This window comes from Corylus avellana, chromosome 6 (assembly GCF_965113065.1).
Source record: "Corylus avellana chromosome 6, dhCorAvel1.hap1.2, whole genome shotgun sequence".
Taxonomy (NCBI): domain Eukaryota; kingdom Viridiplantae; phylum Streptophyta; class Magnoliopsida; order Fagales; family Betulaceae; genus Corylus; species Corylus avellana.
Window position 1 is genome coordinate 28330540 of NC_142495.1, and position 12895 is coordinate 28343434.

The 12895-nt window shown below is 37.1% G+C and overlaps 2 protein-coding genes across 7 annotated transcripts; both read right to left on the minus strand.

Moving 5' to 3' along the window:
• Window positions 1–193: 193 nt before the first annotated feature.
• Window positions 194–7361, minus strand: LOC132186722 (uncharacterized). Of its 6 annotated transcripts, none has more exons than XR_015912700.1 (9): window positions 6927–7361; window positions 6400–6576; window positions 6153–6302; window positions 5009–5110; window positions 4857–4927; window positions 4673–4740; window positions 4047–4157; window positions 3884–3923; window positions 689–776 (listed from the first exon to the last, which is right to left on the minus strand). XR_015912700.1 is itself a non-coding variant. In XM_088517727.1 (8 exons), the coding sequence occupies exons 1-8, from the start codon at window positions 7128–7130 to the stop codon at window positions 459–461; spliced, it is 1014 nt and encodes a 337-aa protein (XP_088373853.1). In that variant the 5' UTR covers window positions 7131–7361; the 3' UTR covers window positions 194–458. The 6 variants fall into 6 exon arrangements, 3 of the variants coding, with proteins under 3 accessions (XP_088373853.1, XP_059456728.1, XP_059456727.1); XR_009440767.2 differs by having other exon boundaries at window positions 6153–6314; XM_088517727.1 differs by lacking the exons at window positions 3884–3923; window positions 4047–4157 and adding an exon at window positions 194–539 and having other exon boundaries at window positions 616–776.
• Window positions 7362–8358: 997 nt separating this feature from the next.
• On the minus strand, window positions 8359–11971 carry LOC132187104 (protein NRT1/ PTR FAMILY 5.6). The gene is made up of 4 exons (XM_059601278.2): window positions 11785–11971; window positions 11041–11258; window positions 9972–10516; window positions 8359–9347 (listed from the first exon to the last, which is right to left on the minus strand). The coding sequence occupies exons 1-4, from the start codon at window positions 11930–11932 to the stop codon at window positions 8474–8476; spliced, it is 1785 nt and encodes a 594-aa protein (XP_059457261.2). The 5' UTR covers window positions 11933–11971; the 3' UTR covers window positions 8359–8473.
• Window positions 11972–12895: the final 924 nt, after the last annotated feature.

A 12895-nucleotide genomic window follows, 5' to 3' on the forward strand; every position in this document is an offset into this window, starting at 1 on the left:
TGAAACTCAGCAACTATGTCCATGGACCATACAGAAACAATATTTGCAGTTTGAAAAGAACACCGACAATAGAACCAGTAAAACAAGACTCTTAGGAGCTTCAAATAAAAGAGGTGAGATAAGGCTCATTCACCCCAATTTCTTTGAGATTTGATCACCCTACAATTTCAAATTTATAAAGGATGCATGAATAAAGAACAGCAAAAATTTGCAACTAAAAATAAAGGTGTTGAGAAGGGATGATCACTGAGAATTCTCAGGACGACAAGTGTCTGTCGGTACACTTAGGTATGAAATTTAATTGTTCTGTATCCTATCTATACATGCAAAAATGCAATTCTCACAGCAGCACAAAATCAACTACCATGAGAGAACCCAAGAAAAGAAATGAGCTTACATAACAATTCAACCACCCCATCCTGTTAATTGCAGTCTGGGCTCCCAGAGAGTGGTGGCAACTATGAACCGTCCGTAATATCAGCCAAAAGCTTCTTCAGCGTCTCATAAGTCATAAAACAAATACCTACACCAGGCACCACCTCGTAGTATTCAGGCAGCCAAAAGCTTCTTCAGTGTCTCATAAGTCATAAAACAAATACCTACACCAGGCACCACCTTGTAGTATTCAGGCAGAATCCCTCGGTACAACCCATGTAAGCCTTCTGTCCGGATTATGTGCCTAAATGTACCAAAAAGGCCTGTTGTATAGACATGAGCTCGGCCACCTGCCCCTTCCAATTGCTTACGGCGCCTCACAAGATCCAGCGGAAATGTTGCTGCATATTGTAGTGAAAAACATATGAAAAGATATGAACAATGCTCGTATAACCAGGCGGCATTTGTTAAACTGAAGTTTTCACACTAGATTTATCAAGGCCATGAACATTTTCAGGTCTCATTGTTAATATTATTTTACTTATAAAAAAAAAACTAATTAACTCTACACAAACGACATCTTGAAGCCAGTCAAACACAAGGCTCACAAATGAGAACCACCATTATAATACCATGGAGAAATATTATGGTCAAGTATATTCAACTTCTTAAGAAGGTCATTGCTACCATGGAGCAGAAGTTTCCTAATTTTTATGGGGAGATAATGATACTCATCATGCTACAGCAAAAGTAGAATGGAATTCCATTTGTGTGCCAAAGAAAGAAGGTGGCTTGGGGTTGAAAAAATTGGAAGAATGGAACAAGGCTGCAATCCTTGGACACATTTGGAATATATGTGCACAATCTGGATCCCTATGGGTAGCTTGGACTAAAGAGTATTTGCTGAAAGGGAAATGCTTATGACAAGTGAATATACTGGCAGTATGTTCTTGGAGTTGGGAAAAAAATATTGAAGCTACGAGATGTGGCAACAAATTTCATTCAATTTCAGTCTGGAGATGGAACCAATACTCATTTGTGGCTTGATGAATGGCATCCGGAAAGCTTTCTTTATCTGAGATATGGTCATAGATTGGTTTATGATGCAGGAAGTAAGGTGGAAGCAAGATTAGCAAGTGTTTTGAAATATAAAGAATGGTGTTGGCCAGCTGCTAGATCAGACGAGGTGGTTTGGGATGCAGAGAAAATTATGTATGGTGAGGATTGGGGAAAATGACCAACCTGTATGGTCAATTTCAAAGAAGAGTACTTGCACTTGTTCTGATACATGGAATGTTATTCGGCAACATATGCTAACGGTTGATTGGTGGAATATAGTTCGGTACTCATTGGCCATCCCAAAGCATGCGTTTGTTCTTTGGTTGGCTAGAGGGATAGTTTATCTACAGGTAAAAGATTGATGCAATGGGGTTTTAACATAGTAATGTCATTGTATTGTTGCATTGAGGGGAGAGATCACTTGTTTTTTGCTTGAGGTTTTTGGTAAAAGGAATTGGGAGGGAGGTTATGAAGAAGTGTCAAATTGATGGTCCTCCTACGGCGTCGGAAGATATTCTAAAACAGGGCATAAAAGAATGGAATGGAAGGAAGATGAAAGCTGTCTTATGCAAAATGTGCTGGGGTGCGACAGTTTATCACCTGTGGCGACAGAGAAATTATCTAAAATTTGGAAACCAGATTAAAACAAAAGAAAAGTTGTTGCAGAGTTTCACTTGGGAGATAAGAGATAGGATTATGGCTCGTGGAAAATTCAACAAGACACAAGGAAACATAGAGCTTTGTAGAAGTTGGGGAATTTCAGAAAATATACTTTGCTGCAGAATGATTATAGTTGCTATAGTTTGAAACTGTTTTGTATTGGTTTAATTGTTTTCTTTTGGTTGAGAGATGTATAGTTGGTTGTCTGATGTAGTAAAGCTACTGATTGTAGCTTCTGTTCCAAAGATTCTGGATTGAGCAATGATATACATCACCCTTGTATCGCCTCAAAGCTAACGTGGCGTGGTCCCCCAAACAAAAGAAACCCATTTCCATACACCACATGCTATGGGGGACCACGACACATCAACTTTCGGGTGATACAAGGGTGATGTATGGATTTACTCGTCTGTAGTGTTGTAAATGTGTTCTTTCTGGAAAAATTTCATTCATCCAAAATGTATATACATATTATGAATTAAAAACCATCTACAAAAATCTCACATCTGAATTATCATGTCTACGACACATCTAACATCCAAATCAATTGTCTACTTTCCATGCCAATAGAAAATGTGGTACACCACTACCACATACAACTAGTACACATGCCCAAGAAAAGTTGAAATGCATGAGCAGCTTCCAGAAGTTGAACCCATTAGCAGCTTCCAGAAAATGATGAAGAAGCAATTTTTTAATGGACTCAATGGTCATTCCTAGATGCAGTAAATGATGGTTGACCTGTTAAACTGAAAAATGCACTCTAAGAGAAACTTTAAAGCTCTATCCAAAATAATATCCTACCAAAGAGATGATAAATATACTTCTCTCTGAATGATTTTTGAACTTGCACACAATAAATTAGGGGTCCGTTTGATAAACGGTTTTGGCATGATTTCGGCACAATACTATTCATCTCACTTTTTCATTTTTCTAACATTCTCTTACTTTTTACATCACATCAATCATTTTTTTATTACTATTCAAATAAAAAAAATCACTACAAAACAAATTTTTTTCATTTTTCCATACCAAACATTCTTACTTTTTTACTTTTTTTTTAAAAAAAATTCTTACTTTTTTTACGTTTTTTCACACCAATCAATTTTTGCTACAGTATCGAATCGAAACAAAAACGAAATCGTTTACCAAACGAACCCTAGGTTTCATTCTTGTCGATGAGGTCATAGATTGTATGAAACTTCACTTTATAAGATCCGCCAGAAGATAATGCTAGCATTTGAACACAACCATATGTAAAATGACTTAAACAGGAAGAGTACATGCTATCAGCGATTAGGCCATAAGTGAAGGCTGAATAACAAACTCACATCAGACACTCAAGTCCACCAGGCGAACCTAGAAAGGTGAATCTTTTGACACAATATGGATAGGCTACGATTATTGGATGTACATTAAGATTATGGATATGCATGGTTTATGTTTGTCATAGCAAACGTTTTGACACATGCAACAGATCTATTCAATCAGAAGCAACTAATTTGCTTCCAAAAAATAGACTGTCAGTTAGGCTTTTGCTTCTGGATTTGCACCACCACCACCTTTATGAATCTTTCTGAAGTCATTGCAGTTAAATAAGAAATAAAAAGATTTTGCCCGTTTCATTTTCTGAAAGAAATAAATGAAAGGAGTCCTCACAAGTATTGGCAAGGCTTGAAGGATACCAACACCCATCAATCAGTTGCAACCAGAGCCTAACTGAGAAGCATACCTCAAGGAGGACACCTCTCACATTTGATTAACTGAGAGAAAAAAACAAAAGGTTCACCTGCGAGTAGAGCCACCCCATAATGGAACCCACTGCAAAGCTTGGGGAGACAAGTTATCGAGGAAGTGTTGAAAAGATGAAGTCAATCCAAGAAAGATCTTTATATAAAGGATAACGTTAGATGAATGAAAAGAAAAAGGTAGTTTTTTGTTGACTTCCTTACTAAATTTCTCAAATGCCAGATTAAAAAACAACTCCACTTTGGTCTCTGGCTCTAGGGGTCAGTCAGTCTGGTTAGATACTTGGTGCAGAGTCTGCACCACACCCTGTTTCTCTGCATCAAAAGCATAGTCACAGCTGCACGTATTAATTTATTTTATTTAATATTGACAATTTCTAATTAAACAAATGAAATAGCTTAACCAAAAGCTCATTAACTGAAGCAGCTCCCAATTTGCATTTAATACAAGGTTTAATTGAAAGGAGTCCAATAAGAATCATAACATCCAAGACACATTCACAGAAATATGAAAGACAAACAAATGAATTACATATTCTTCTGTTTCTTTTAGTAATAGTACATAGAGCAGACAAACTATTATCCAAAGGTCGAGTATTCAAATAAAATCTGCAGCTAGTATAGAGAAAGTAGCAAATTACAACTCTAGTGTACCGCAATTGGTGCATTGGTCTTTGCAGCTTTAATGCTTTTTTTCCCTGGTCTGGTCCTACTATAGCGTTTATTAGACTACAATAACATTGTGTTTAATTGGCACAAGATTCAAAAATCATCCTACATATAATTAACACATGAGAAGCTTCTGATGTAGGAGGTCTAAGATCACTCACCTGTTGATGACGCAATTCCTGAAAGACTTCCGCAAGCCAGACTGGCAATAGCAGTAGAATCCTCGGGCCTGATGTGAAGATAGTGAATATCAGGTAATAGGCCACAAAATGGGATGCAGGCAATAGCATTGTAAGAAGCGACATCAGATCGATAAAATTACAGAATGAATTAATGATGTGATACCTATGCGACTTCCAGAAAGATCTCAAGGTTTCATACGCTGAAAAACTGATAGCTATACTTGGTCCGACACCCTGCATTAGCAACAGAACAGCAATTAACTACACACTGAAAAAGAACTTGGAATGCAATCACAATTGAAAACGGAAGAATACCAAGAGTGTTGCTCCCAGCCCCTTATAGAGACCCAAAATGCCCTCCTCTTTGCAGATGGTTTGTAAAGCATGCCAAATACCTCTGTAGTATATTAAATTTGTCTGTAGAGTTCAAACCAGTTGAGTTAGTGGAGAAAATAATTTCAAATTCAAAATAAGAATTCATAACTACAAATGAAAATTTAAAGTCAACAAGGCAAATATTTCTTGACTCCTTTTCTCATTATACTTGGATTTCAAGAATAGAAACTTAAATACATGTCCCCAAATAAAGGGCTCAATAACCCAACCAAGCCAGTTCTCTAAGGGGAAAAAAATACATGGCCCTCTACAACAGCTCAGATCCACATAATATGAAACTAAATCTACCCTGGGACAAGGAGATAGAATGCTGACTCCTATGGAAACTTGACTAAGGTGCCAACTTGACCCACATCACCTAACACATGACAAATCGAGGTTCAGGCCTTAGGACCATCATTTTAGGATACACCTTCAAAAGATTATGCCATTAATTCATATCACATCGCCAAAAAATAACAAAACCTTAATCTCACATGAACTCTTGACAAGTACTGGACCTCATTTTTTGGTAGGCTATCCAATCCATGGCAGGCAAAAGGGCATATGATGAGAAAACTGGAAAACATTGATTTGTGAACAGATCTCATTTCAAATGATTGTAAGGAGATATAAATTGAAAAACTTCACAGATCTTATATGGAATATTATATATAATGTCTATTGTCCATAGTGGCTGAACAAGGCCCATATTTGAATTGGAAAATTTGCATGCATCTATATAAATGCAGATTAGTGTTAGATTAAAAAAAAAAAAAAAAAACTTTTTTGTAAATATGAAAGTCTAAAAGAAATTACAAATTTGACTCATGAATTTAACCTTATAAAATCACCAACAAAATAAAAAAACATATAATCTAGTTGATACATCCTATGTTTAAGCCGCATTGCAAACAACTTAAACACTAACTTTACAAAAAGAAAAAAAAAAGACGATCACAATGAGAACAGTAGTAATGCTCCCAAACCATACCTATCAATGCTTAAAAAACTTATAAAATGAGAACGGTAAGAACTGGAAAAATAAACCACAACTTTTCCTTCCAGCCAAATGTGATATTACCTGAGCTGCAAGGCGTGTCCTTACAAGATCCAATGGATAAGTAATTGAAGCAGCCGTTATTCCAGCCAAACCACCAGCAACAAAATGCACACAAAGGCCTGCACCCATATTTTCTCTGTGGTTTTCCAGTCCCGGAATCACCCTTAGCATCTGCAACACAGTCTAATCAATGATCAAGGTATAAGGGCATGACTAGAAGCACTATCCCCATATTCTGCAATTATATCTATAGAAATTTTCTACCAACCTCTTGATAGTGCTCATATGCATAGAAATTGACAGAAGAATAAGGTAGACGGTGAGCAATTGTAACCAGATTCCCTTTCCAAAAAGCTCGAACTCCTTCTTCACTAACAATCCGCGAAGCCTCACGCCATATGCTAGCCTTTCTCAATGTTGCAACATCAGAGTGCATACCTTGCACCTAAAAAGAAGAAAAGATGAGATCATCGAACGCAATGTTCACCAACCAACATAATCTCGCAATTTTTTTCCTACACATTTCTCATCACGCATAACCATAACAAGAATATATCAACCTAAGGGCTCGTGCCACTCAAGCATACCCAGAAGCATATTCTTTGAGCCAAATTTCTAAAAAACAAAACATAAATCCACATAGCTCAAAAATTCATTCTTTACCCAACATTTCCCCAAACAAAACAAATCAAACCCAAAATTCATACATTGGCATATCACATAAAAACCTAACTGACTCAACCAACCAAACTCTGTGAACCAAAAGACAAAGAAAAGCGAAGACGAGACTCAAACCTGGAAAAGTATCGTAAGCCGAGCAAGCGGCGCCGTACAGGTCTTACTGAGAGCTCCGGCGACGCCTCCGGCAAGAAGCTGCGACACCGTTCCGATCTGCGATTGCTGCGCGAGCTTCCTCGCACCGCCATCGACGTGGCCCGAGTTTATAGCTCTCTGCCCTCCTCCTTCCACCACCACTCCTACTCTCGCCTCTGTTTGCATGGTCCTAGCTCTCTCGCGTAAGCTTCTCTTTATCTCTCTAAATTTGTGCCCTAGAAGAACTTGATCATAAGCAGAAACAGACTTCGCTGAATCGCATAGATCGAGAAATTAATGCAGATAAGTGAAGGACTACGAAACCCTAACTTTATTCCTCTTCTTCTTCTCCTTCTTGTTGCTTGTGCTTTAAGGTCTGTAACTTGGTTTTGTTCCCTCCGCTTGATTTGAACGCCGTAGGAGAGAAATACCAGATCCGACGTCGTTTTATCTTAGAGAATGACGTCGTTTGGACATTGCTTGGCTTACGGGGCAAAGTTAGTGCGCTAGGCTGTGCGTCATCGTAAACTTAACCGCTGAGGTAATTTTCCTTCTATACGGGCAGTTCTATTTCAAAAGGCAGGTATCACCAGCCAGAGTCGCTGATCTGTAGGATTCTCGAGTCAGATTGCAGCTGTTATTGTCTTGTTGTGATAAAATAGAACCGGACGCACCTAATATCTCCCGTTGCCGAATATACCTGATTATTTTGTTTGCGAATATTCTTTCAAGTTGAGTTTGGCTGGCGTGCGTACAGGTGTGCAAGACTGAAGTTGGTGTTACGAGGCGGTGAATACAATTTCCACCTCGCGAATGACACGTGGGTGGATGTTTGGAATTTGGTGAGCTTCTTAGGACAAAGGATCCCTTAGGATTAATAAATATTTCCTTTTAAGTTTTAAAAGGCTTATTGAATTAGTTAAAAAGATTTTTCCTTCTAAAAGACTTATTATTTTTCAAGAAATGCTTATTATTCATAAAATCGAAATACAAAATATAACTTTTGGCTCAAAATTTTTATACAACAAAAGAAGAACGTAATGAAAATATACTCAATTCTTCTCGGTAACATATTACCTTTTTAATTGATGTCATTTTTGAAGTCTTCGATATAAGAAACAATTGAATTTTATAATTTGAGACTTTACAAGTTCTTCGTAATGGTAAGAAATTATAACTATGACTAGTCAAAATTTTTATCTTGAGAGTGACACATGGAGAGAAAAAAAAATAATATTAGAAAAAAAAATAGATAATTTTTTGTTACTTTGCTCATAAGTATGAAGAAAAGGTTGAAAATATTTACTTAATATTTTAAATTAATTAGTTTTGATAAGTAAGTTATTGATAATAAAAATACCGAAAAATAAAGAAAACATTTTTCAAACATTATTTTACGTGGAGGAGTTAATTTTACAATGGAAGCTATGTAATCAGGAAATACACTCTGTTCCCAATCTAACACAATAATTTTAATAAACAAGCACCAATGCATTTTACAGAGTTTTTATAATCACATCACTTGCATGTCAAGGCATCAACTCTACCCCATCACCCTTGTTACAATCAGCCACAATCACCCTTCGCTGCACTTTTTTGTAAGTATACTTCATAGCCAGAATCACATAAACACACAAATTCAACCCACTCATGGCTGCCAACAGCCAATAGAAATTGTCCAAACGGCACCTGTTCACATCCTCTACAAACCAACTTCTCCCCAACTTCTCCGTGACATGATCCACAAGGGTAATCAGAAAGCTGCTTAAGAAGTTCCCTCCCCCAATCACACTAAGATAGAAGGAAATTCCTAAGCTTCTCATGGAGTCTGGAACTTGGTCATAGAAATACTCTTGCAAGCCAACCAAAGTGAACCCGTCTGCCATTCCAAGGATTATGCTTTGTGGAGCTAACCAGAACACACTCAGAGACACTGGCCCAGTTTTCCCTCCAATTGTTTCCTTCTCAGCAGCGCTTAGCCTCTTCATTTCCACCAAGGCTGCCACAGACATGGCTGCAATGGAAAATATCATGCCAATGCCAATCCTCTGGAGGATGTTGAAGCCTCTTTCGTTGCCTGTAGCTTTCCTTAGCATTGGGACTATAATCTTCTCGCACGTGGTGACAGAGATTATCATTCCAACTGCCCCAAGAGAGTAAATGGAAGCTGGTGGGAGCTTGAAGTTGTCAGCAATCCTAAGGTTCATTGTAGTGGCTTGTTTAATGAAGAATGTTGAGCCCTGTGCCATGCATATTCCAAATGTTAAGGAAGTTAGCCATATGGGAATCATGTTCAAAATAAGCTTTGTCTCCTCCACCATAGTCACTGTCGCTAATCTCCAAGGATTCTGCTCAATAGATATGCTCTCCTTATCCTCAATTATTGCAGCCTTGTCAAGAAACCTATGAATCAAAATACACACGCAGAAGATCTTGTTAAAGTAATGATTAAATAATTAAATTTACCTTTTTCTATCAGCTTAAACTTTTAGGATAACTGACAATTTAACATGGTATCAGAGCCAAAGGTCCTAAGATCAAACGTTAACTCCATCAATTCACCACAATTTAAATTAAATATTTTACGGTTAGGCCTTACCTATTAAAAAATGAGTTTGAACCCACACGTGAGGGAGAGTGTTAAAGGTAATTTAACATATCTTAAATGTTAAGATTCCATGACATGTGTTACATATTATGGCAATGTGTTACTATTAGAACATATGATCAGATTTGATTGTAATCTCATACTTTTTAGGTAGTCAGATTTGAATTTGATTTACTTGTATTATTTTCACCTATCCCAATCCTCTCTTAGAAATAAGAGTCTTTTATATTGAAAATGTAGCCCTTTCGAGCTCTTCCCTAAAGGTGAATGTAAGGTTAAAACATCGAACAACCCAAAAATTCTGTCTTTGTTAATTTTCTCTTATTCTACTATTGTCTTTATTTTTTCGATTTCTTTCATTGTGAGTTTCTTCAGTTACCAATTGAAAGACATTAGCTAGTGTCATAGGCTTTGCTTACCTGAGCCTACTAGTATGACACAGAAGCCTTCCTTGAGACTTAGACTTGGGAACTTCATATAATACAGCAGGATTTGATGGAGCTGGTAAATTTCTCTTTCTTATGGCTGCAACTAAGACCTGCAACATAGGTGTTAAAGGGCTCCCTTCTGGTATTCTGTATCGGTAGCAAGGCTTTCCCATAAAGAAGATTATTATTGTAGTTGCCATAGTGAAAGTGAGGATCAGACTAGCAACACCCCAGCTCACATTGTCTTGAACATAAGCAATTACTGTCACACCAAGCACAAGCCCACAACAAAGTGCGAAATTCCACCAGTTGAAGTAAGACATCTTCTTCTTCCTCTCTTCCAAGTGATCATCATCGAATTGATCGGCTCCAAAGCTTTCTAAGCAGGGCTTGTGTCCTCCAGTTCCAACAGAGATCAAATACAATGCAAGGAAAAATACCACCTCATGAATCTTCCTAGGCTGGTGATGAGACCTCCCATTGTTGAATGGCTTTAGGCTTGGGATGAATTGAGACATTGTCAACAGGCTTAAACCCTGGTTTTGGTAGCAACAAAATTAGACATCGTTAGAGTATATGATAACTGGTGGTTTAACATAATATCAGAAAAGAGGTCTTGAATTCGAACTTAGTTTCCATCATTTATTTCTCATTTCAATTAAATATTCATGTGTAGCCTAGCTCATTTATCAAGAGAGATTTTGGGCACACTCTTATCAGCGTAAGCTTTCGAAATAAGTAGTAGTTTAATTTTTATCATATATTCTAACATATACCAATTTTCAGAGGACCTAATACGTAGGGGTGGAACCACCCCTGCCTTCGAAGGGTTTATGGTTGCTCAAAAATTTGAAAATTTCTTTTGAATTTTAATGTATTTCTATGAAATGAACACCCCCACCCCCCCCCCCCCCCCCCCCCCCCCCACACACACACACACACACGTTTTTTTTTTTTTTTTTTTTTAGTTTAGTGCCCCCTTCCTGAAATTCTAGGATCACCCCTGCTAATATGGCTATTGATGATTAATTTTGTCATGATAAGAAGGTGATGGTTGTACCATGAGATATACGAGGGATGCAAACAGGACCATAGTGAATCTGCCAGTGTAGGCATCTGCTAGGAACCCTCCAAGAAGAGGCATCGATGTTGTTACTCCTGCCCAGTAGTTTACATTTTTGGCTGCTGTTTTGAGGTCCTGATGGATCACTTTGGTGAGGTATGAGATGAGATTTGCTGCTAGCCCAAAGTAGCTCAACCTCTCACTGAACTCAATTGCTGCACCAAATATAAAATACATGGCAAATTAAGCTGACATGACTAATAATATTAATACCCTTTTCAGAATACTTTTCAAAATAAAAATAAGAAACATTTTTTTTCAAATTACTTTTTTAAACCAAAACCAAAAAACAGTTTTCAATACCATTAATCATTAGCCTTTTATGAACAAGCAATGCTATAGAATACATCTCAATTACTCTAAAAATTGTTCTAAAGTGCCATTATTAGCTGCTGCCAAACACATATAGCATTTTGTCAAGGATTTAAATGCTCTGCTATTCAACTCCTCACCCTGTAATCCTCCCAAATTCAAATGAAATAAATGGGTTAATATGAATATTCCTCCACAATCCATCACCTTATGAAGAAAACTTGTCAACATGGCCGAATTAGGAAGAATCATGGGTTAAATCATAAATGAAGTGTGATAATCTTAAAGTTGGAATAAAATAACAAAGCAGATAGAAACCGGAGAATCATGGAGACTTAGATTAATAATGTTGGCTAAGTATCCACTTACTGATGATAAAGGAGGAGGCTTTCCATACACCAGTTGAAGCACGGAGAGGAACTCTTCCCTTATGATCCACAGAAGAATCATGCACCCATTTGTCTTCTTCGCTTTCTGCTCGACCACCCATCTTTTTTCTCTCCATTTCTAGCTCCATCTTTGCTCATGAAGGAAGAGAATATCACTGGTTAGTAGCGTGCTTGCTTTGCATTGCTTTATAGTTGGGGGGGATTCTTTTCTTAGTCTTGCGGTAGGTTCCTCATTATTAGCTTTGAGCTGAAAACAAAAAGCTACCAGTTAAATTTGACCAAGTAGAACTTCTGACCAGCATTTCTTACAAAAGTTATTTTAAACTTTTTGCCTATAAACGTCATGCCTTAATAAGGACAATTTTCATTTTCTAGGGTCATCAACGGAACAATAAGGCCTAGGCCCTAGGTTAAATCAAATTTCAGGAGGGCTTGACGTGAGAAAGTCGTCGATAGCTGCAGAACTGAACATGACCCAAGTTCGAACAAAAAACCCCCTGCCTACTGGTTACACTTTCATGTGGTCAAATCGGTGAGGAAATACTTTTCTAAGGACAAGCGACGAAAACTGTACCGTTTAATTGTGATAGACTTTCTTTTCTAGATCGTGAGATAGCAAAGCAGATGATTGCAACTCCAAATATGTATTACTGTTCAAGCAATTATTCAAAAATTTAAAGAAGTGTAGGCCAAGACAACTCAAACAATAATCTTTTGAGTAAAGATCAATGTAACTCAAAGCTCTTTGAAGCATGTCAACCAATGACAATTTCGATTATTTAGGGAATCTATAAAATTTATGAAAGTTATGATAAGCGATAAGTGATAAGATATAATTGTTGATAAAGAGTTATATCAAGACTCTATAAATAAAGTAGAAGTCAGAGACATACATTACATTTTATTCTAACAATAATTTTTTTCGACTTCTGTCACTTTGTCCTCTATAGAATTTTCACCTTCTCATATCTATGTATATATATATTTCAACAAATTCTGTCATTTTTTGGGCTCAAACTAAATTATTAAAGGAAATCTCCCCCTTTTTTCATTTGTAGATTCCTACATTTATTCAAGTGTGGTCCAATATT